Raw genomic sequence first — 25,821 nt, 5'->3', positions numbered from 1 at the left:
TTACAGATATGCATATGGAAGCTGATTTTTTTTGAGTGAACATGCTCCATAATTGTTTTTTTATCCCCCAAAGTTGCTTGCATAACATGTGTAAGTTGCCTGCACAACACCCTTTTTTTAAGTTGCTTGCATAACACATCCCCTCATCATAATTACTTTTTCACTCCCCCCCAAGTTGCTTGCATAACATCTTTTTTAAGTTGCCTCCATGCATGATAGTAGTTGCACACATACAAACCAGAATTGTAACTCTAGTAATGAGAACCAACACATTTTTCTTCAACTATCTAACATCCTTTTTTGTTTGGTCATCATTTACGCAGATCATGATTTCTGTTTTAGAGAACATCGAGCCTTCAAAGCCAGTCACAGGGAACCATTATTGGGGTTTCAATGTCAATATAAGAGACCGAAGGTTCGAGGTACTTGATTCATGGAGGACTCTTGAATCCCCATCACTTGATAGGTGTGCAAGGGCCATAGTTGCATGCTTCCGCAGTCTATGGGAACTGCACTACCCCAAGTCACATGTTGTCCTGGACAACTTCGGGCTTGTCAACATTGATGTTCCAAAGGAAAATAATGAGTAAGTGCCCATAAGCCCCTAGATCTTTTTTCCCACAAGTATGAACATGCCAATAAGTCAATAAAAATGTTTAACTTACGGCTCGTGTTTCTGTGAAACATTTTTTGTTTGTATAGTGTTGACTGCGGGGTTTATGCTCTTACATTTGCCAATGGATGGGAGGCAAGGAATGTTCCAAGTTTTACACCTGATGATATCCCAAACATCAGGAAGCAGCTGACTATTCAATGGGTTGACAGCATTCACAACAAGGCACCATGGAAAGACGTCCTCAAATTAACATAGGTTATCTTTTTACCTCAATGTTTTTGCTATTTTAAATCTTTTTTTTAATTTGCATGAACTCCGCAATTTTCTCTGTGGTCTTTTAATAGCCTTAAGAAATAGTTACCTTGTATTAACTTGCAACAAAACCATACGGTGGTCGCTTTTTTGAAACCGATTTTTCTGCCAAAAAAATGAAAAATTGGAATTTATCCTTTTATTCTTATGTTAAGGCACTTCGGGTATCTTCGGGTAGTTTATTTAGACAGAAACATGGCTTAGTTGCACAAAGCGACACAACATGAGTTAGTTGCATAGTTTTATCATGCAACTTGCAAAAATAGGTTTTAGGAGTTTCCTGCACACAGATCAAATGATACAAAAATAACTCGCATAGGACTTGCTTGTAGTTAAAGGAGACAAGCCCCTAATTGCCAAAATAAAAAGCAGAGGTTGAACTTCAAAAAGAACCTTTCTCCCATTAAGACATCATAACCATAAAATCTTAGATAGATAACAGGTAGGCTAAGGTAAGTCATAGACATAAAAAGTAGCAACATCCCATTCATAAACAAAAAATTCGTTCCCACACACGCGTTCTACCAGCATTCTTTCTTTGCAGAATCTTATACCCAAATACTTGCCAAAATTGCCCGATGTCCATCAAACCAATCTCGTCTTGCATAGTGCTGAATTGTGCTCTGTAGAACTACAATAACTGCACTTGTTTTTCCTCTTGGGGTGCAGCTCTAGAGCTGATTGAATTCTCCGTTGCTTCGCTCTTCCTTTTGTCGATTTTGGAGGGTCTCTAGGAATGGTAGGGTCTGCCATGGGAGTAGGATAAATAAGATCAGGATCAAGTACAGGAGCACCTTCAGGAATGGCAGGTTCTTTGCCCCGTGACGCAACCCCTAGTTGCACGCGTTCATCACTGGTAGTTTGTGGAGAAGGAACCAACAGTGGGCCTGCATTTTTTCGGGAAAATGTTGGGCGTATGGCATATTGTCCAGAACCACTAAGCGAGTTCAATGTTTGCGCGGCGGTCCATGCCATTAGCCCACCAGTAGTAGTACTTGTGTTTGGCGGCAGATACACAATTGCTGGTGGCCTGTGTTGTTGTGCATACCCTCTGGGATCCCTGGGCCGTTGTTCAGTTCGGGCAGGATGTGTGGCAGGAGACAGGGTTTCTGGAGCAAGGTCTCTGTTTTGCAGAGTAGGATCTCTAGGTTGTTGTATGGGCCCCCGGGGTTGAGGAACACACATCCTTGTTGCTTGTGCAGGCATCCTGGGTGCAGGCATTCTCGATGGAGGTGGAGGGCGCCAACTTGCTGGCACAGGGCCGTAGTGTACTGGAGTGGGGCCTTTTTGAAATGGCGCAGTTGCTGAAGATGCTTGCTCATGCAGAGAAGTGTTAGGGCTAGGAACTTTCGTCGCGGCACTTTTTTGATGCGGTGCAGAAGTAGGTTGTTGAGTTCTTGGACCAGGTGGTGCTTGCACATGCCCATTAGGTGGTGGTGCAGGTCGATTAGCCTTGTGACTACTTGACGTAGCAGGGTTACCACTTCCTGGCGGTACTGAAGAACTAGGCGGCGATGGAGGCCCACCAGGGTTGATACTAGATGATGTCGCTGTCTTTTTTTCCCTTGACAACTTCAGGTTTTTAATCTCTTGTCGTGCTGCACGCATATGTTTCTTTACAATGTCTGTAGCAGCATCAGATGCGCTAGCTCCGCGGGCAAGATTGGCAAAATCCATTTGCATGTTTGAAAGTCGTATCTCTTTCTTTGACTGTTCTGGCAACTCATCGGGCTCATGATCAGGAGCAGGTGGTGCATCAGGTATTGCCAGTGGAGTCCATCTGCGAATGATGTACTTCTCAGGGATTTTATTGACACCCAGTTGTGTGAAAACTTTCAAAATATGGCAACAAAGCATGCCATCCCTGTCCATTTTGCAACATTCACATCTATAGTCTTCAGCTCTTGGTTCACATGTCACGTAGTAGCTTCTAGATCCATACTTCGCAACCCACTCCTGGTTGGGGTAAACTTCATACAAGTTAGAACCATGAGGCCGTACATTGTACCTCGCAATCAACACAAACTCTGTTCGAAACTTAACATACAAGTCCCTGGTGTAGGCCTCATAAGCTTGCTTCTCAATGGGGTAAGACGACCACAGTTCAGTCTACAAATGCTCTGTTCTATAGTCTTTGGCACCTTCTCGCACTAGTATGTGGGTTTGAATTTTTTGGTACTGCTTCACGAAGTTCAAGATTGATTTATGTGGGTTCACATATCGCTTAAGGACAGCGTTGAACCCCTCACTGCGCTGGGTTGATTGCAAGAAAGGGAAGAACTGGTGCTTGAAGTAACAAGGAACCCACGTTCCTCGGTAGTTATATAGATTCTCAAAGTGGGTGTCAAGCATACCCTCATACTTCAACAACAGAGCATTCCATCCTGTCTCAAACTCCTCTGGTGTCATGCTGAAGTCAACACATTCATTGAAATCACGCGACAAACCAGGGTTTCGTGCCAACATTGATCCAAGCTTCTCTTGTGCCTTCTTCATTATATGCCAACGGCAACAACGATGCACACTCGTAGGAAACATCTTTTTAATTGATTGTGTCATCGCAATGTCTTGATCAGTTATGATGTTGGTTGGTGCTATACCATTCATTGCCTCAAGGAACGTCTCAAACAACCAATCAAAGCTTGATGCCATTTCTTGCCTAACAAAGCCGCAACCCAACATGAACGACTGCCCGTGTCTATTAATTCCAATAAATGGGGCAAAGGGCATGTTGTACATGTTAGTCATGTATGTAGTGTCGAACGAGATGCAATCGTGGTAAGCCTCGACATAAGCTTTCCTAGCTGCACCGTCAACCCAGAAAATGTTCTCCACCCTGTCCTCCTCATCGTACTTTATCTTATAAAAAAAGTCTGGATCATCTTTTTGTTGATCTTTGAAGTAGGCAACTGTCTCAATCATATCTCCTTCTTTGGTGGCATCTTTGTTTAACATTGTCTTCAGGTTTGTAATGTGCTTAGTACCATAGGGGACGATCAGCTCTGTGCCATAGAAGTCTGACATAATATGCATCATACGCCCTGAAAAGTAGTTTATAAAAAATCATTTTCATAAATTAACAGATTTTATGCATGGCACTGAGAAGTAGTTTATAGGCAGCAATTCAGACACACGAAAACATGTGAAAATGCGCAGGCAAGCCCAGGACATGGTTTGAGCAAGTACTAACTTATGATCAAGCAAGTAGTACAGCTAGACTAATATATGTGCACACACAAACCATTTTGATTATTCAGGGAAAGTCCTACTTGTATTTTTTTCACACAACCTAATACATGAAAAGTGTGCAACAAGTGCAGGCAAGTTGAGGACATGTTTTGAGCAACTGCTAACACCTGGGCAAGCAACTAGCACAACAAGACTAATTAGTGCCTACTAACATATCATTTTAGCGTCAAGGGGAATGAGTGCTTACAAGCACAGGCAAGTTGTGCCCTTCACTTTGAGCAAGTACTAACAGTAAACCTCCAACTTTGCTCTGCAAAACTAATCTAGTTTAGGACCATGTTGTCGAGCAACTACCAAACTCATGGTCAAGCAAATTGCTCAACAAAACTAACCTAATCAAGCCCCAGCAGTAACAAAGGAAACATCAAAAAACAGTAAAGGAGCAGAGTATTGAATCACTTAACACGTCTTAGGGCAAGAGCCAAATACCACACTTAAAAAGACCAGCAGGCTAGCATAAAATTGGTGTTCAGCAACTTAGACAAAAAACACAGGCAAGCTAGTGATCATTTTTTCACCTGTTGTTAAATTGCAGTTGTGAAGATGTGTTAGGAATGCCCTTTCTTCTGGAGGTATCCCTTGGTGCGATCGCAAGTACTTCTTCAAAGATGGCTTGTCTACTAACTTATGGTTATGCTCACCAACATAGTACACCACCTCCCAACGACCATCTACTAGTTTCACCATCATCTTGGCCTTGCAACCAGTTTGAATTATTTTATCTCGCTTTCGTTTCTTGCTTTTCTTTTTTAACTTACTTTCATCATCAAGAAAGACAATATCATCATCTTCGTCAACATGTTCTGCCCGATCAATAATTTTGTCTAGGACAGGGGGCTTTTCTGCACCTCCATCGTCCTTTGTAGGTTTTCGAAACTTGTTGCAAACGAATTGCTGCTTTACTAACATACGAGTGTCTCCAGTTCTCCTTGTTGTATTCATTTTGATGGAAAACCCAAGCTGCAGAGCATACGCATTGTAGTGCTCCTTTGCACCTTCCAAAGTGTCAAACCTCATCCCCACGTAAGGTTCCTTGGGCTGTGACCATGCCTCGTCATCATTTTCACCAACCAAGCCTGCCAAACTATTTCCAACAGTCCCACCTGTTCCACCTCCGGTGTTAGTGTCAACAAGTGTGTGTTCATCCGTCTCTGTTGCTGCCGCTGGATGTGTAGTTGCTTCGACTGTTGCACCCATATCTGTACGCATAGTTTGCACCACATGTGCCGAAGCATTGTGTGCAGCGACAGGGTTGGGAGATTCAGCCACAAACTCAGCATTGTCAGCTCCACCAAGTGGGATGCTCTGTTGTGTGCAATATAAAGGATCAAGTATATTCATGTCATGAACAAAGGCAAACTCTGGCATATTTTCCTCTGGTACTTCATTTAGGTCAATCATATTTCCAAACCTGCATTTTTTAACACCATGAAAAGATATTTGAGAAGAGGCAAGCAGTTAATACTTCTTAAAAAATGGGGACAAGCACTGTATAATTTTTTGCATGAAAGTTTTGTGCTACAACATTTTTGTCTAATCTTTTTTTAATCATTGGCAGGCATCAAATCACCAGGTTGAAGCAAATAGATGAAGCACAAGTCATCGTTGCATCGGGCAGCTTCTTATTCAAAGAGTGTATTCATCATGCAAATATCATGAAGAATGCAATGGGATACTTCTACTTTAGTTGAAAGTAAACTAGGAATAGGAGCAACATCAGTACTTTAGTTGAGTGACATGGTCTGTCATGTTCACTAGTATCACTTTTTATTACTGTATCTTATGGCAAGATTTACCTCCTACTAGCACCTGTTTTTAAATTTTGTGTGTGTTTTTGCTCTTTTTTTTCTTACTTCATAATGCTGGAGCATAGCACAGATTTGTCCCAGATTTTTTGTTCTTGCATATCTTTTTTTATACCAGGATGCACATTCCATTTTTCCAATGGAGAATAATGGTTGGAGCTCCACCCATCCTCCCGATTAACATCCAGCAATGAAGCATTTCTGCTGCACACAGAACCTTCTATAGGTAAGTTGACTCATGTATGTAGCATCATTATTTTTTCATGATCAAATATCTTCGTAAGGTCCAAATGTCTTTTAGAAGTTTTTGCTTGTCTGTTATGATGCTTTTTTGTTCAAGTACATAAAGTTTTCTTTTAAAAATGTAGCAACTAGCAAATCTGAAGGTTTTCAACAATCAAATTTTGTTTTTTTCTCATACACATTTTTTTATGTTCATACAAGCAGGTACACCACAGACATCATATCTCCAAGAGCATTCAATAAACCAGTTACATGGAATCTACCACATTGAGCAAAGGAGGTGAGAAATCTGATCTACAATTAAAACATCAAAGCATCATACATTTTATAAAGCAACTTAGGTTACTAAAGTAGTGATGCTGCAACCACATTTAGGAGTTTTTCCATCTTAGGTTACTTTCAAGTTTTACTCATGACTTGCCTGCCTTTTGTGTTTGCAGTTGCCTAAACAATGCATATAAGTTGCCACTTATAAGTTGCTAACAAAAACTGCACAACTTATTAGTTCAACAGTACCAAGTTTTTACACATGACTTGCCTACCAATTGTGTTGCAGTTGCCTAAGCAATGCATAAAGTAGTGATGCTGCAACCACATTTAGGAGTTTTTGCATCTTAGGTTACTTTCAAGTTTTTACACACGACTTGCCTGCCAATTGTGTCGCAGTTGCCTGAACAGTGCATATAAGTTGCCACTTATAAGTTGCTAACAAAAATTGCACAGCTTATTAGTTCAACAGTACCAAGTTTTTACACATGACTTTTGCCTTCCAATTGTGTTGTAGTTGCCTGAACAATGCATATAAGTTGCCACTTATAAGTTGCTAACAAAAACTGCACAACTTATTAGTTCAACAGTACCAAGTTTTTACACATGACTTTTGCCTGCCAATTGTGTTGCAGTTGCCTGAACAATGCATATAAGTTGCCACTTATAAGTTGCTAACAAAAACTGCACAGCTTATTAGTTCAACAGTACCAAGTTTTTACACACGACTTTTGCCTGCCAATTGTGTTGTAGTTGCCTGAACAATGCATATAAGTTGCCACTTATAAGTTGCTAACAAAAACTGCACAGCTTATTAGTTCAACAGTACCAAGTTTTTACACACGACTTTTGCCTGCCAATTGTGTTGCAGTTGCCTCAACAATGCATATAAGTTGCCACTTTTTTACAGAGGTGTTTACATGTTCTTGTACACAGAGGGACTTATATGTAGTTGCAGACAATTTGGCTTTTCCGAATACTAATGAGAAACAGCAAAATCAAGCGAAAGGAGGTGAGAGATCTGACCTCTAAAATTGCAGCCCTGCCCTTTTTCTCTTGTTTTTCCCTTCTCGGATCAGAGAAGATTTAAGAGGAGAAGCAACTAATCAAGACAGCAGTGCAGGTCATCTCAAGGTTTTCTTGCCGCCATTACAAGGGATCTGAAGGTCTAATGGATCTTGTTGGAGCGTGGGCAAGAAATTTGTGCCTTACTTGGGGGAGAAGAAGATGGCTGGGTGGGGTAGGCAATGGAGCTGGAAGCAATCGGCGGGTGCAAGGTACGGGGGAGGAAGAGCACGTGACGAGGGGACCACTAGATATCGCGTGGAGGGGGGGTTGGTTGGGTCGAGACGAAGGAACAGGTGGCTGGTGGCCGGTGGGCTATGGGCCTTACCTTTTCTGTACTACGGGGGACAGGAAATTACCTTATTTGGCTGGGCCGCCAAGAAACGCTAGGGAGCAGCCGACTGCTCCCTAGACGCGCCCTTTAATGATATATGGTTTCCTCTAAAAAAAGAGCACGTCCTTTAGGGCTTCTTTGGATCACAGAATTTGCAAAACAAAGGAATAGGAAAAATGGAGGATTTCATTGCCATGACATATCCAATCCTATGGATTTTTTTCAGAGGTCGGACCTCATGCGTAAATTCCTCTGGAATCAACATCTTGGCGCCCCAATCCTGAGGAATTTTAATAGCCCAATCCTGTGATCCAAATGTGTTCCATAGAAAACAATCTTGAGGATTGATATGAGAATCCTGTGAAAATCCTCCAATCCAAAGAAGGCATTAGTTTGATATACGTACGCCCGGAGGGGAATTGCTTAACGTGCATGCAAGAAGAGGCACACGTGCGTGCAATGCAGAGCCGAACGTTGCATTGCTTCATCTTCGTGCGCCGGACCTTTTACTAGTATTTGTTTGTCTCAGGCTCGTGGAATGGAAACACCGCACGTCGGATTCCGTGGTTCGGACAGGTGCACGTGCCGTGCCCGCTGCGTCGTCGATTGTAAATAGTACGTGAAAGGGGTCGGCCGCCTAGATATAGATAAGATGGACGAGACTTGCCTCCCTCCCCGTGTGCCCATCCGTGCTTCCGCATATGTGGCTTGATTTGATTGGACAAAATAAGGCCCGGCCCCACCCCCTTAAAATCAGGGGGGAGATGATTAGATTAGAAAGGAAAAAGAGAAAAAGATAGCCGTAGGATGAAGTGGGAGCACGGATAGGAGCATGGGGAGGGAGCAGGCAATCCGGATCCAGATAAGATAACCGCTGTATGTGTACACTGTTCTACAGTGTTGCTGACCATATACGGGTGGTTGTAGTTGATTCGGTTTGGTAGTTTCCGCCGGTTAATTTTTGTCTCATTAAAGATAGTTTTTTTCGTCTTCGATCCCATCTCCTGCATCCTCTCGATTCCTCCCCACCGCCCTCGAACCAGGAATAAAAATCGGTATGCTCCCACTATGTCCAGTGCTAAATCCTCCGGTTGATCGGAAAAAACTTGCACCTGAAAAAAAATCTACGACGGTTAACCTACGAAAAAAAAATACCTACGCCCCGACCGCCGCCCGCGGGTCGCCCGCTCCCTCGCGCCCCTCCTCAATCCCGATCTGGATCGAGGGGACGAGGAGCTCCTGCCTCCCCGACGGCCGGCCTCCTCCTCGCCCCGCCGCTGCGTCTGGCGCCGCCATGGCCTCTGGAGCCAGGGAAGCCATGGCCTGAGCTCGGCCTCGAGGTCCCCGCCGCCGTCTCCTGCAGCTTCTGCCCCGCCGCCTCACCGCCCGAGCTCGCCGTCGCCCCAACCTCGGCGCCGCACCGCCGCCAGCTCTGGTCGCCTCCACCTCCGCTCCAGGAAACCCTCGGTCGCCGGCTCGCTGGAGCACGACGGCAGACGATGGATGCCCTGGTTGTGTGCGACGGATGCAGTTCTCACGTGCAAGCTAGGGTTGGAGCCGCCAGCTCTTCATCCTGCCCGCCGGCGGCGACTCTTCCCGTCCCGCACTGCCGCCTCCCCGTTATCACAGGTATCTCCACCCCTTCCTCTTTCCCCCTCTTCTCTCCTCTCCCCTTCTCCCTCCTCCATCTCTGTCCCCTTCCCCCTCCCACCCCGTTATCTGTTCATGTTGTTGGCACCTGAAGAAGTTGGTGGCATGGTGAAGCCCCTGAGGAAAAGTTGCAGGAGTCTTTGAAGGAGTTGGAGAAGTCTCTAGCGATGCAAGTTCGTCTTAAACCTGAGTCCGAATCCAATTTCATGGGAACAAGCATATATTCCATGAATTTTCCACTTGCACACCCTAAGCCCTAAAAGAAACAACTAGATGCCTTGGGTAATTTTGGTTGCATCCGTCTTGGTTAGTTGGTTTACATGTGAATTCACACGTTTAAAAGGCATGTGACCATTAACTTTATAAGTATTTATCCACGTTCTAAAGGAATTAAATAGGATGCAGTAGTGCAGACATTCAAAGGAGGTGGGAAGTGTACATATGCTTTATGTTAGTTATATGCACAGGGCAGCCTATCAATATAGAGGTGTCATTCAGACAGAGCTCTTTGAATATAATAAGACAAAAGATCGGTTTCCTGATTTTTTTTATAAGAAGATTCTTCTATATGTTCGGTTACATGATTTTTAATTTGATCATCTTCTTTGAACAATTTTTGTGCTGACTATGATATTTCTTTTGATTTGTAGGTTCATCTGGTCCTTTACCCCTCACATAATAACTGTGAAACTTAATGAGGTATTTCTGAAAAATGTTCCCTCCCCTCTGATGTCTATTTGGTTACACAATTTTATGCTTGTGTGGTCTGGCTGTTCCTAAGTGCTTTCAGACATTATTATTTGTGTGATCAGCATTGAGTAGATTGCCTGCAGCAAGATAACTTGAGTTTTTTTACTTAAGTAAACGATATGTAAATAGCTCTAAGTTAACTGGACATTTTGTCGCATTGGCTTGAATCTGCATGTTGCATCATTTGTGCACAATGAAAACTGTATGAACCTGCATTAGATGGTGTATTTGTAGGAAGGTTATCCTTTCTTCAAGGACTGGAAGTTTCCTGGTAAGTGTTCCTTTTTCTGAAAAATTCTGTGTTTGTTCGCTGTAATATTTTGTTTACATAAGGTTTCTCTTTCCTTTTATGGGCATAATGGGTGAGACAATAATATTCAGAAAGTTGTTGTTTTAGGGAAACTGCTAACTCCATATGTCAGACCCATATCATTGTTGAGCATGCATAGTGTTCCTATGTCATTTCTATGATGTATTTGTTTCCTTTTATATCACAGTAGTCTTCATTTTGGCCATGTACCTTCAAACTGAACCAAAAATGGTTTGTCTGATGACATGTTTGAGGAGATTCTTGATATGAAACAGTGGATATGAGGGTGACCGTTTTTTTGCAAGTTTTGTCTGTGGAATCTTTTTGCAGTTGATAAGACATGGGATGGACTTACTTCCGATCTGCAATATTTTCGGTAAACTGATTCAAGGCATGTTCGATTGTTTACTTAGGGTGGTTACTGAACCTCTTTGAGAACCAAGAAAGACATTCTGTATGTACAAATAACATAGGCCTAAAGTTCGTTTTTACATTGAAAATCTATATATGAAATTTTCTATAACAATCGAAAATTCATTCATTCACTTTGTGAGATGTCACACAACACCATGCTCCAAATTGTTGTCTATCTGATCCTTGCGGCAGAATCATAGACTCGTGCATAATTGCATATATACTGTGACTGGGCACCAGTACATTTGCAACATTCTAAAGTTAGTTTGTTGTGATTTTTTACCAAAACTCGTGCATAATAAGCAACTTTATCATGTCATGCTTATGCCTGTCACTGCATATTGCTCTGCAAGTGGATGTAGTAATTTGGAAAACGTGCTGTCATAAGGAACTCCTTTTCTTATTCAAAATTGTTCAGTTGGAGCTTCATCATTTAAAGATTCAACTGACCAAACCCTTAGAGTTCCAATAAATTTTTCTATTCTGTCCTTAGATTCTTATCTTCGTAGCAATACTATACCCAGCCTAGCAGTAGCAATAATTTGTTCAGCTGTCAGTAATATGTTTTTCCCATGTCACATATTCATATGATCACACCTGGCTGTTCAGCTGATGCTCCGTGTGCTTTTCAACCTTTCAAACAGGAAGCTGAATTTTATGTGTTGACAGAAGATGAGTCACCCTGCATCTTTGGTCCAATCGTGAAACAGAGATGGTCCTACACGTGCGCAAAGCAGCTTATCGAGAGGCTTGTTTTTGGTGAGTGGAAGAACTTATAACTTGTTGATTGTGCCATTAGTAGCACCCTTAAACTTTTTCTGACCATGTACATTTGAGTTTCCCCCAGCTGAAGGCGTAGAAATGGCCTTGAATTCACGATTGTGAGACCTGTCAATTGGATTGGGCCAAGGATGGACTTTATTCCTGGTGTTGATGGTCCTAGCGAGGGTGTTCCTCGGGTTTTGGCTTGCTTTAGCAACGTATGTAAACGTATCCCTGAATACCTTCATTGCACTGTGTTCAGTCTTCTTTCTTACAAGATATACCTTGGCAATGGATGTGCAGAATCTCCTCCGCAGAGAGCCCCTGAAGCTTGTCGATGGCGGCGAGTCCCAGAGAACTTTTGTTTTTCATCAAGGATGCCATCGAAGCTGTTCTTTTGATGATTGTATGTCTTCTCTGTTTATGTCTGATCTGTTTTTCTGGCGTTCCTCAGTGTCTACCGCATCAGTGAAACTTAAATCTCTGTTTTCTTGTGGCAAAGGAAAACCCTGCTCGAGCCAATGGTCATATCTTCAATGTTGGGAATCCTGACAATGAAGTCACTGTTAGGGAGTTGGCCGAAATGATGACAGAGGTATGCCATCAACCAGCAATAGCAACTGTATGTTCCGTTACTCTGTCTCTTCTGAATCGTTGATTTGCATTTATCTGCAGGTCTACGCTAAGGTCTCAGGAGAGCCCCCGCAGGAGGAGCCTGTGATCGACGTGAGCGCGAAAGAATTCTACGGGGAAGGGTATGACGACAGCGACAAGAGGATCCCCGACATGACCCTGATCAACAAGCAGCTAGGTGTGCATATCACTCCACGCAACACCGTGTTTGTTTTGCCTTTCATTATCCACATTTGCAAGCTGCCTACTGAAAGAAACGGGGTTGCACCCACATTACCTCCACACCATCTTCTTGGTGTGCAGACCACATCCTGGTGTGCCTCTTTATTAAGTGGTTTGTCGAAAGAAAACTGAGGGCTTAGCCCAGCTGTTTTTTTACCTATTTATTGTCATCGGGTAAATTTGGATGGATGGGATTATACTAAAGTTTATTGATGATGCTTTGTTTCTGGATATATGGAGAGGCTATGTGCACTGCAGTTCAACACAGATTGTAGATTACATGTGTGAGAAAAATTCTTATATGGTTAATAAATCATGTTCCTGCTACTTTATTAAGTGTTCAAGCATGCCTATTATGATCCTGTGCTTACTCTTTGTGTATGGCTTGTTGTCTAATGTATGAAAGTGTAATGTTCTTGCACTCTGTTTTCTTCTCTTATTTCCCTTTTTTTTTGCTCGATCCGAAAACAACTCATATGCTTTAGTTGAGGAATTTTGAAGATTTCTTTGTTGCTGATGGATGTGTTCTTTTGCAGTTGCAAGGTGGAAGTCGTCGATGTTGTTCAATAGTATGTTGCCCCTGGAGGGGAAGCCGTGCATGTGACCAGTGAGGAGAAGCAGCGAGGGCTCCAGTTGTGAGAGGCTGAAGCTCGGGGACGACGACGTCATGCACAAGAGGGCATACAGGAGGCTGTATGGATTCATGATCCTTGCCTGCCTTGTTGGGAGGCGCCACCGTCAGCATATCTAACATTTTTATGCAAAAATTTACAGGTTCTCTGAACATCCTTCCGGAGGAATTATGACGATCCAAAAGAGGTTGTAGCAGTTATACTGGGCAGTAGCACTGGGACTCATATTTTCCCTCCTACAAGCAAAAGAGGTGCACCTGCTGTAAGATAATTTATTCAGATTTTCCCTCTTACAAGCACAAGGGGTACACCTGTTGTAAGATGATTCATATAGTTTCATTCAACTTGACACATCTCAGCTGCATAATGGAATAATATATTTCATCATTTTTTTACATGTTGCAGAGGATTTCCCAGCTATAAGTAGATAAGAAATAGACATTATATTAAATTTCACTTGTTATCTGCACATGAAATTGATTTGGATAGGACCAGTTAAAGTACAGCTCATACAGTAGTGGTTTCTGCATTGTGTTTGATATATTATTAGTGCAAGTGGTTTCTGTGGCTCGTCCAATCATCTTTAAATCACCAACCTAAATGTTGTTCCTCCCCTGTTGTTGCATTGCTTAGGTTCCTGTTGGAAAGGCTTATTAAATCAACTTTCTTAATCGTCACATTCATCGCACATACCTTGGCAAGGGAATCAAGTTCACTTATGGATCTGCTGATGTAATTCTTCTCAGCTCGCAAAGACATCAACCAAGACGTGCTTATGAAGTCACAAGCTCATGTCACGACACATCTCACTCTGAGTTGTCCTTGAACTTAATAAATGTGGTGTACCAAGGAGAAGAACTTGTTTATGTTAGTTACCTATAACTCTGTACCTCAATGCATCTTTCATAATGTTATTTCTGTAATTTATAGAAGTAAACAAATTCCTTACAGGTTTGACAGTTCGTCAAAATAAACAAGTAGTATTGATGGGTAAAAGGTGGGTACTGATTTAGTATGAACAAGCCAGCATGTTTTAGAACTTCTGTATTTTCTGAGTTTTCTTTCCTTCATGGATTTTCCGAGCTTATGTATTTTTTGAGTTTTAGGATAGCTGAAAATATGGCGCTTATTGCAGAAATGGTGGCATATCAATATCATGTGCATGCATTTGTAGTATCCAGAGAAAATGATGCAATGATGAATCCTGACAATCTACACACACATCACTGTATTTTGTTCACTTGCTTGCTGTTTCTGGACTATTATTGATGGAGCAGCAGAAGAGGCTTTTAGTGTTATAATATATGTCCGTACTGACAAATGAAATGCGCAGAAAAAGATACTTATGTTGTTCTGTTCTTGCAGGCACCTTATTTACTGCAGTAGGTTCTCTTGTACCCTTTTTCAGTGGAGTTGTACTGGCATCTTTGACTGAAGTTTCTTTCAACTGGTTAGTTATAATCTTCCCATTTCTGAAATTTCAAAGTCAAATGATTGGGGAATGCATCACACTATCCATTAGTTCAGTCAAGCTTATTCAGTACCGGTCTGGAAAAAAAGAAACCAGTAGCTCACATTATTGGCAATTGAGTTAAGTCTTATATTTATATGCCTGTATCACTCAAAACTTTCTAAAATGGCAAGTGATGTGTTAATTTTTGAAGAGAGTGTGGTTATGTTACAAGCATATACATTACTGGCAATGCGAAAAATACTAATAATACCTTTTCCTGTTATTTTAGCTAAAATTATGGAGCACATTTTATTTTATTTTATTTGCAATCTGAAGCCTTGGTTGTACTTCAGTCTCTAGCATCATGTATATTGGTTGCCATTGGATTTTCGAGTGCCATGGCTTCCAAACTTACTAATCAGTTGTGAGATGTTTTCAGCAAGAATCTTTTTACCGACAAGGAGGATGAAGTCAAGGATGAAGCCAAGGCAGTGGGTATGGTCTCTAGGTCGAGACCATGGCCCTTAGTGCAGTCGTTGCACACAGCCGTTTCGTCCAGTGCCTCAGACGGGCTTGGGACTTTCTGGCGTGCGTGAAGGAGTAGATGGCAGGGGGGCGCGACCAACGTTCTATGCACTGTTGGTGGGCTTGGGGCATCACTATGGGCTGTAGGTGGCGAGGATGGAGAGGCATGTATATCTGTAAGGCTCGTAGGCATGAACCCGCTCAACTGCTAATTAGAGGTTTGTCTGTCAGTGTCTTCAATAGTGATGTGTTGATGCACAGATATTCAGCTATCCACACTCTGTTTTGGTGGCAACCCAATTGCGATGTCCTCGTCGACTACCCTAGCGTCAGCCGCCGCCACCTCAAGTTATGCTGCAAGGCACTAACACCGGATCAGCATCACTGTCAGGCCTCCCCTCCCCCTGTCTAAGTTTGTCCCAGGATAAAGTACAGGTAAAAGTAAGTTCAGCTTGTTGCGACCATGACTTGAATAACATCACAATTTGTTGATGATGGATGGCCTGTGTTCCACGATGGTGGTACGTTCCGCAGTATACTCAACGGATGGCAGGTTCATATATGCCATATAGAGATGGAGAACCGGGTGCCTGAGGGACATCGAGCTTTCCCATGTCTTCTCCCTTCAATTCAACGTTGTTAAGATGAACCCTCTGCAACAGACTCTTGGACTACATCAATCGTTTTGTCGACCAAGTATCTGTACTGGAGCATGATCCCAGGAGTGGATCACTGCATGCTATCCTGACATGACTGGGTAAGTGACCTTATTGTAGCATTTCAGGCATTTGTCGATGAATCATGACAGGTGTAGTTCAGTCATGTGGTCTTGCCATGCTCAGCTCTGTTTATTGTGCATCAACGGCCATCAATGATAAGGATTAATACGTTGAGTAATTATTATGATGTGCAACGCCAACCCATTGGAAGGATTTAACGCTTCCAATTATGCATTGTATATATTCAGATTATTGCGCATGTGTATGTCCGCGACCACCTACTTTAGATTATTGCACACGTGATGTTTCATTTTAATAGTCACATAATTAGTTGGTTATCCCTTGTGTATGTGCGTTGTTATTTTTCGCACACCTCTTATATCAACTTGGTCTGATGCTTATCTTCTGCAATATCCATGTCAAGTATACAATGTTTTCAGGTTACAATTTCTGTATATATATTGCACTGTTGATCCAACTTATCAGCCCTCCCTATCGTAGAAATATTTCGGTGAGAATCTGTGTCCACTTAGCATGGAGGAGCTTGAGTAAATTGAGAACCAAATACAAATATCCCTTAAGTTGTCAAGCATATCAGGTCTTCATCAGCTTTAGATATTTTTCTGTTATACATGACTCCTCCCATGTAAATTGGGTACATGTCTTTCTACTTGATATTAGTGTAACATGCCATATCTCTCCCATGTAAATAGACCCTCATGTTGCCGCAAAGAGGAGCGGCACTGCCCAACCTCTCAATTATCCGTTGTTTTGTGTTAATTGCCCTTGAGGTCCAGACATGCCATTTATTATGATTTTTTCATTATTTCTTATTTGGAACTTGAGGTCCAGGCCAGATCTGTGTCTACAGAAGCTCGAGCGGAAGATTCCTCGCCAGCATCGGAGCAATTTATTGGCCAGATCGACACTAAAGCTCCTGCATGGACGTGAAGGCATGTCTTTATTAAGTTCAATCTTTGGAACTTGGCATGCGACGATGTGTAAAAATAGAAAGATGCTAGAAAATCCCATAAAAAAAAGATGCTAGAAAATTGTCTTTGGCCAATTTCGTATGTAGCTGTGAGCATTGCTAATTTCTGTCAACATGAATGATATTTGGACTATTTATATAGCTACCATGTGCTGAACAAATTTTCTGATTAATGTAACACTCCTGAATAGATTGGTGTCTGTGTGCCATATCATTTGCTCTCCTTTACACTAATAGAATCATTTTGTCAATACCTGATCCATTAATACTGATTTGAGAGAAATGTGCTTCCAAAATTTTATCTCGACTGCAACATAGTTGTTTTTTCTGGTATGTATGATAAGCATAGGTGTCAATTTTGCAGCAGATGATAGATTGTTGGTTGTGGTGATTTGATATTTTAATGACTTCATATCAATGATTATGCCTTCGCCCCATGAGAAACATTCGAAGAAAGGATTGTGAGAGAGGGAGGGGGAGAGAAAGATGATGATGAGATGCATTTATATACCACATCCCAAACATGAAATATCATCACATGTCAATTGTCTGACTCCCATATCACATGACATTTCTCTTTGTATATACATTTTTATTAGCGTATTTCTTGTTGTAAGTATAATTTGTTAGTTAGCCCGTGGCAACGCACGGGCTTTTTACTAGTATAGGAGTAGGTACTTACACTATTCAGCTACGGAGATTGTTGACCGATAAGCCACTGTTAGCATGCAGAATATTGCAGTCCCTCATCACAAAAGAAAATACTTCAACCGTTCCGAATTACTTATCACAGATATAGATGTATCTAGATGTATTTTAATTCTACATACATCCATTTCTATCACGAGTAATTTGAAACGGAGGGAGTAGTAGAAAAAAGAAAAACAGGGCCCGGTCGTCGCTGATCGGTTACCATGCATGCACATGCAGGCCCCTTGGTGGCGATATCGGACGCTTGCACTTGCCGCCGCCGCCGACGACGACGATCCAGATTGGTCGCGGCATCGCGTCCATAACTCCTCTCCTCCCTCGACCGGCCTTTGCTTCGGCCCAACGGTTTTCCCATTCGCATTCAGGTCGCGGCGCTGCACAACATGCATATATCTCTGCCGCTCCGGAGGATAGGTGCGGACTAGAGACAGAGGCTGCTTGCTGGTGGTGCGTCGTCGGCTGCTGGTGATGAATCGACGGGAAGCTGGCCCTCAGTTCAGACTTCCAACTCTTCAGATTCAGGGCAGCTGTCTGATTTTATTTCTTTTGATGAAGGATACCGATCTTTTTTTCTTTTTCTTTTTGGAGGCGAATGAATGATACCGATCTGATGGGCATGAATGGAAGCCCACACGATGGGTAAGAGCGGGCCGAGCCAAGCAGGCCGTGACACTCAAACCCGTTCCTGGAAGCAAAAAACGAAATCCCTATTTGACGCATTCTGCGCAACTGTTGACAAATCACAGACGCACAGTCCATCTTTTGAGCAATTGGGTTCCATTCCCAGCTAGTGCGTGCTCTTTTACCTCGCTACGCGGTGCCACTGCCACCACACATGGGCCGGCCTAGGTGGGCTGCCCCCTGTGTGAATCGCCGACTACTCGTTGCAAAGCGCAACATATAGGAGAGTCCAGAAAAAAAACTAGTCTCCCGTGCATTGCTATCACGGGTAGAGCAGAGCACTGGCATGCCCTCTTCCCCATCGTCCTCTTATGTAGATGCATGATTTTTATCTCCCTACACGGCTAAGTCCCAATGTGCTCCAAACTTCGATCGTGGCCACACGACCCAGCCAACAGCGCACGATGTTCCCAAAAAGGAAAAAAAAACATCGAGCGACGGGATCTCTGAGCAAAAAGCATACATTGCCCACGAAGGGGAGGAATAATGCGCCGTCGATTTCTTTCAGACTTTTAGCCTGTTGCATATTTTCAATGAACGAACACGGCCAAGTGGATGGGACGAGTATGTGTTTTCTTAGAACATGGCTATGGCACGCTGGAATTTAGTCTATTTTGCTATTTTGGGCAGCCCAATAACTATTTCAGAAATTCGTAATAAATCCTATAGGCCCATTTAGTCCATTTGTGCAAGGTAAGGGATATTACTAAAGTTTAGTCCCACATTGCTAGTTTAGTGGGAGTTGGACCTCCTTATAAGGGAGGTTCTTTCTCCACTTGTACAAGCACGAGAACAAGAGGGATATCCACGCGCGCTCCTCCTCCGCCGGGCCGCGCCGCGGGTTGCGGGAATGAGCCGATATCTAAATTTTTACCACGCACGACGGGTATACGAAAGGTCACGTGGGAGTTGAAACATTTTCTGTAGTGGACACTGAATTCGAACGAAGCGCCTCTCGCCACAAGGTTCCGACCACTGCGCTGCTGCTACGTTCTTCCCGATCCCGTCTTGCGGCGTGCACCGCAGGTCCGAACAGTAGGCCTCCGAGACCGCACCTTTTGAGTCCTGTACGGGAGAAGGGTGATAAGGTTTTTGGGAGCGCTCAGCGCGACTATTGGCTATTTCATCATGGACGATCCGGTCGCCGATGACTACTTCCCCGACGACGACTTCTTCCCCGACGTCCACGACCTCCTCGACGATATGGCAGGCGAGGACACCGACCCCAAGTCCAGCGCTTCTGTTGTTGCTGTCCGGTACGTGTTCTTGTCTTTCCTGTTAAAGGTTCTGCCACAGTTCCTTGTTCTAGTCCTTGTCCTACACATGATAGGTTCTGCTTCATATATGCTACTTGCTATAATGTCTGCTTTAGATATGATAGGATACGGTTCATATATGCAGAAACTATTTACCTTCTCTCTGTCAGAACGCATGATTTGTTTTATCTCTACTATATTAGTCATGCTTTATCTAGTATTTCTGTTAATACAATCATTTGGTAAATTGCTCATATTTCCAACAATCCAAAAACCTTATTATAGGCAATTTACCCCAAGTGGTTTTGCTGCTTCCATGAGACCTCCTATGTTTGAGGGTATCCACTATAAGAGGTGGCGCGTGAGAGCAGTCTTGTGGTTTCAAACCATGAGTTGCTATGACGCCACTGTAACACTCCGGATGTAACTTTCCCTATTTGTACTCTAACTCTTGCCGTTTCCGGCGTTAAGTTATTTTATTTTCTCGGGTTCGGGTTTTGTCTCCGTGTGTTGTTATCGTTGTCATGCATCTCATATCATGTCATCATGTGCATTGCATTTGCATACGTGTTCGTCTCATGCATTCGAGCATTTTCCCCGTTGTCCATTTTGCATTCTGGCGCTCCGTTCTCCTCCGGTGGTCATTTCTAGCTTTCTTTCGTGTGTGGGGATTAAACATTTCTGGCTTGGACCGAGACTTGCCAAGCGGCCTTGGTTTACTACCGGTAGACCGCCTGTCAAGTTTCATACCATTTGGACTTCGTTTGATACTCCAACGGTTAACCGAAGGACCGAAAAGGCCTCGTGTGTGTTGCAGCCCAACACCCTTCCAATTTGGCCCAAAACCCACCAAACTCTGCTCCATGTTCTAGAGCGTTCGATCACGATCGCGTGGCCGACAACCGCACCTCATTTGGACTCTCCTAGCTCCCCCTATGCCTATATATACACCCCCCATTCCAAATTCGCGGATCCTCTCCCCCCCTAACCCTAAAAATCCCAGATCCGCCACCGCCGGACGTGTCCGGGCGGAGCCGGACAACGTCCGCTGCTCCCCGCCGCCACGTGGCGCCTCCCCATACGCCCGCCGCCTCCCTCCACGCGCCGGCCCGCCGAGCCCAGGCAGGGCCCCCGCGGCCCATCGGCGCGCGCCACCGCACCGCTGCTCCCCGCCGCCTCTCTCCGCCGCCGGCGCCGCGCCCCGCCGCCCGCCGCCACCGCGCCAGCCGCCGCCGCCTCCCCGCCGTCGCCGCCGCCTGAGCCGCCTCCGGCCGCCCGAGCCGCTGCCCCGGCCATCGCCGGCCCCAGGCGACGCCGGCCGCCGCCTCCTCCCGTCTCGCCGCTCCGGCCGGCCCTCCCTCCTCTCCGGCGAGTCCTCGTCGCCGGCGAGCGCCGGATCCGCCGCTGTGAACAGTGCCGCCGCCACCTCGGGCCGCGTGCCCCGAAACCCTAGATCTGATCTGAGGGTAGTTTTTTTTCACTAAGTCCTTAAAATTTTTAGTTCATATGCTCCTGTTCGAGGCCCCATAACTTTGCATCCGTAGCTCCGATTCATGCATATAACATATCAAAATGTTCATCTCAGAGAGTACATCATTTCATTCCATTGCATCATTTTCTTTTGAGCTCATCTTGATGCCCGAAATGCTGTTAGAAGAGGGCTACTTGAGTTAATTGTCAGATCTGCTACTCCGTTTAGCACTTTTATCATTTTTGCCATGATTATTGTGTGCATGCTATGCCCGTGAGTTCTACATATATTTTGTTAAGGGTTTTGTCATCTTTTTGGAGGTGCAACTCATGTATTTTTAGGATGTGTGTGGTGACTTGTGCAAGCTTGCAAAGTGGTGCACTTGCTAATCCTGTTTTCAGGGACTTAGTGATTTCACTAAGTCCTGGGATTGTTTAGTTCATGATGCCATATGTTCTTGTTGTTTCCTAGTGATCCGTGCCTCTTTTGAGGATGATCAGTAAGGGAGTTTTGATAATCTTGTAGTGCTCTATCCATCCATGTCTTTGTTTGCAATTATGGAGCACCCTAGCTTGATTCAATCGAGCTCTACTTTTGCTTCGTTGCGAATCTGGGCAGATCGTCAACTTGTTTGCGATTTTGCCGATGTTATTGTAGTTGATCCGTGCATGCTATGCTATTGTTCTTGCCTTGTCTAGATTGTATTTTGTGCCTTCTTTATGGGTGTATGCTTGCCTTGCCATGACTTGCACCGTAGTGAGTGCATCGAGTTCGCAAACATGCCTTCGTGAGTTATGTTTCAGCATGTCCCAGTTTTCACTAAGTCTGAAAACTGATTATGTTTTTGCTATGTTCGTGTGCTTGTTAGTATATTTTGTGATCCCTTTTGGCTCAAGGTCACTAAGGGACTTTTGTTAAGCTTGTTGAGTAGCTCCATGCCATGTCTTTCTTTGTCATGTTCAGGTCCTTTAGCATGTTGTTTTGTTGCTCCGAAGAGGGCTATATGATCTGAAATTCCAGACAAGTGTTAATTTCACTAAGTCTGAGATCTGTTTTCCATTTGCGTTTTTGCCATGCTTGTTTGAATCTCCTAATGGATGATTTGGCCGTAGCTCAGTGCTAGACTTTTGTTAAGCATCTTGTGTGCAGCCCTGCCACGTATTTTGTTGTCATGTTTGGGTGCTGTAGCATGTTCATCTCATTGCATTTAGATGCCTACTTGCTGTAAATCGCAGACCGGTGTCATATTTGAATCGCTTGCCATTTCCAAACCGTAACTCCGTTTCCGGCGTTCTTTATATCGTTTTCAAGCGATTCCATCTCATCTTTCCAGTGGCACCCTTGGATTTCCAAGTTGAGGCCAGGTTCATGCATTTCCTGTCATATCTTGCATTTTGCATCCCGCATCGCATCCCGCATAGCATATCATCATTGCATCATATCGCTTGATCCTTGCACGTGGTTGATTGTATCCTTGTTGCTTGTTTGTCTTGTTTAGGTAGAGCCGGGAGACGAGTTCTCTAACGAGGAGCCTGTTGAGTTTGCTTTTGAGGATCCAGTCAACTCTAACAACTATGCAGGCAAGATGATCATACCCTCGAAATCACTACTATCTTTGCTATGCTAGTTTGCTCGCTCTTTTTATATGACATTGCTACGATGCCTACCACTTGCTTGAAAGCCTCCCAAATTGCCATGTCAAACCTCTAACCCACCTTGGTCCTAGCAAACCGTTGATTGGCTATGTTACCGCTTTGCTCAGCCCCTCTTATAGCGTTGCTAGTTGCAGGTGAAGATTGGAGGCCGTTCCTTGTTGGAACATCTTTTATTTACTTGTTGGGATATCATTATATTGCTATGTTATCTTAATTCATCTATATACTTGGTTAAGGGTGGAAGGCTCGGCCTCTCGCCTAGTGTTTTGTTCCACTCTTGCCGCCCTAGTTTCCGTCATATCGGTGTTATGTTCCCGGATTTTGCGTTCCTCACGCGGTTGGGTTATAATGGGAACCCCTTGATAGTTCGCCTTGATTAAAGCTTTTCCAGCAATGCCCAACCTTGGTTTTACCATTTGTCACCTAGCCCTTTTCTTTCCCTTGGGTTCTGCAGACTCAAGGGTCATCTTATTTTAACCCCCCCGGGCCAGTGCTCCTCTGAGTGTTGGTCCACCTGTCAGCTACCGGTGGCCACCAGGGGCAACTCTGGGCTGGCCTACCCATACCTAGGACAATCTGAGTGTGCCCTGAGAAAGAGATATGTGCAGCTCCTATCGGGATTTGTCGGCACATTCGGGCGGTGTTGCTGGTCTTGTTTTAACCTGTCGAGGTGTCTTGAGTTACCGAGATACCGAGTCTGATCGGAACGTCTTGGGAGGAGGTCTATTCCTTCGTTGACCGTGTGAGCTTGTCATGGGCTAAGTTGGGACTCCCCTGCAGGGATTGAACTTTCGAAAGCCGTGCCCGCGGTTATGGGCAGATGGGAATTTGTTAATGTCCGGTTGTAGATAACTTGAACCTTAATTAATTAAAATGAATCAACTGAGTGTGTTGCCGTGATGGCCTCTTCTCGGCGGAGACCAGGAAGTGGACACGGTGTTGGAGTAATGTTTGCGCAGGTTGTTCTCTAGTTCTTCTCGCTCGTGCTTGCCTCCTCTTCTCGCTCTCCTTTGCGAATAAGTTAGCCACCATACTTGCTAGTCGCTTGCTGCAGCTCCACTCATATTTTACCTTGTCTTACCCAAAGCTTAAATAGTCTTGATCGCGAGGGTGCGAGATTGCTGAGTCCCTGTGGCTCACAGATTACTATATCACTAGATGCAGGGCCTGATGATTCCGCTCCAGGAGACGCGTGTGAGCTCAAGTGGGAGTACGACGAAGAATCTCAACGATACTACGTTTCCTTTCCCGATGATCAGTAGTGGTGCCCAGTTGGGGGTGATTGGGACCGTGTCGCATGTTGGGTTCTCTTTTATTTTGGCGCCATAGTCGGGCCATGAGTGTTTGGATGATGTAATGTTATTTATGTACTTGATTGACGTGGCGAGTGTAAGCCAACTATGTTCTCCCCTTTATTATTCATATTATATGGGATGTTTGTGAAAATTGCCTAACTTGCGACATATGCCTTCAATGCGATTATGTCTCTAAGTCGCGCCTCGACACGTGGGAGCTATAGTCGCATCGAGGGTGTTACAGCCACTCTCGGCAAACCTGAAGGAGAGCTTGATGCTCAACAGGCACAAGCTTTTCAGAAAATGGATACTCTGTTTAAGGCTGCTCTCTTGAGTGTTCTTGGTGAGAACATAGTTGATGCTTATGCGTCAATTGATAATGGAAAAGATATGTGGGATGCACTCGAGGCCAAGTTTGGGGTCTCGGATGCTGGCACTGAGCTGTACATCATGGAGCAATTCTATGATTACAGGATGACTGAAGAGCGCTCCGTGGTTGAGCAAGCTCATGAGATACAGTCATTTGCTAGAGAACTTGAGCACTTCAGTTGTATGCTACCGGACAAGTTTGTTGTCGGAGGTATCATCACTAAGCTTCCTCCTTCATGGAGGAACTTTGCTACCTTGTTGAAGCATAAGAGGCAGGAGTTTTCCGTCCTGGATCTCATTGGCACTCTTGATGTGGAAGAAAAGGCGAGAGCAAAGGACACACGAGCTCGAGGTATTGAGGGAGGATCTAGTGCCAATGTGGTACAGAAGCAGAACTTCCAGCCCAACAAGTTCAAGAACAAGGGCAAGTTTGATGGAAAAGCAAAGTTTGATGGGAAGAACAAGGTTGTGCAACACACGAACTTCAAGAAGAAGAATGGCAAGAAGAAAGGTGCTTGTCATGTGTGTGGGGATCCTGATCATTGGGCTCCTAGTTGCCCTAATCGCTATGACAAGCATCATCCTGGGAAAGGCGGCAAGACCGCTAATGTTGTCATTGGAGACACTGACATGAAGGATGCTGGGTATGGTATATTTCCCACTATTCTTTCAGTATGTCATTCTCCTGACTGGTTGATTGACACGGGTGCTAATTGTTGGGTTTCGTAGTAATTTCAAAAAAAAAATCCTATGCACACGCAAGATCATGGTGATGCATAGCAACGAGAGGGGGAGTATGATCTACATACCTAGTAGATCGACAACGGAAGCGTTTGGTTGATGTAGTCGTACGTCTCCACGATCCGACCGATCAAGCACCGAAACTACGGCACCTCCGAGTTCTAGCACACGTTCAGCTCGATGACGATCCCCGGACTCCGATCCAGCAAAGTGTCGGGGAAGAGTTCCGTCAGCACGACGGCGTGGTGACGATCTTGATGTACTACTGAGCAGGGCTTCGCCTAAACTCCGCTACAATATTATCGAGGACTATGGTGGAAGGGGGCACCGCACACGGCTAAGGAATAGATCACGTGGATCAACTTGTGTTCTTCTGGGGTTCCCCTGCCTCCGTATATAAAGGACTAGAGGAGGGGGAGGCGGCCGGCCAAGGAGGGCGCGCCAGGAGAGTCCTACTCCCTCTGGGAGTAGGATCCCCCCCCAATCCTAGTTGGAATAGGATTCGCGGAGGGGGGAAAAGAGAGAGAGGGGCCGTCCCCCTCTCCTTGTCCTATTCGGACCAAGGGAGGGGAGGGGCGCGCGGCCCATGTAGGGCTGCCTCTTCTCTTTTCCACTAAGACCCATCATGGCCCATATAGCTCCCGGGGGGTTCCGGTAACCTCCCGGTACACTTCCGGTATCCAAACATAG

The 25,821-nt window shown here is 44.4% G+C and overlaps 1 protein-coding gene and 1 pseudogene across 1 annotated transcript; one reads left to right on the top strand and one right to left on the bottom strand.

Annotated features, from left to right (window-relative positions):
- Window positions 1–1,513: 1,513 nt before the first annotated feature.
- LOC147973351 (protein FAR1-RELATED SEQUENCE 5-like) lies at window positions 1,514–4,867 on the bottom strand (annotated as a pseudogene).
- A 2,872-nt stretch (window positions 4,868–7,739) lies between these two features.
- Window positions 7,740–17,142, top strand: LOC125511047 (UDP-D-apiose/UDP-D-xylose synthase). Its single transcript, XM_087524651.1, is given in 16 exon segments — window positions 7,740–7,769; window positions 10,526–10,562; window positions 11,509–11,567; window positions 11,660–11,774; window positions 11,865–11,995; window positions 12,081–12,143; window positions 12,145–12,183; window positions 12,280–12,372; window positions 12,453–12,588; window positions 13,169–13,325; window positions 13,407–13,515; window positions 13,898–14,131; window positions 14,630–14,714; window positions 15,157–15,677; window positions 15,777–15,999; window positions 16,808–17,142. Coding segments are annotated over 10 exon segments (771 nt in total). The 3' UTR covers window positions 13,237–13,325; window positions 13,407–13,515; window positions 13,898–14,131; window positions 14,630–14,714; window positions 15,157–15,677; window positions 15,777–15,999; window positions 16,808–17,142.
- The last annotated feature ends 8,679 nt before the right edge of the window (window positions 17,143–25,821 follow it).

Source organism: Triticum urartu, chromosome 5A (assembly GCF_056163025.1).
Source record: "Triticum urartu cultivar PI428250 chromosome 5A, HENAU_Tu73, whole genome shotgun sequence".
NCBI lineage: Eukaryota > Viridiplantae > Streptophyta > Magnoliopsida > Poales > Poaceae > Triticum > Triticum urartu.
Note: the sequence above shows the minus strand (reverse complement) of the source record. Positions and strands in the feature narration are given on the sequence as shown.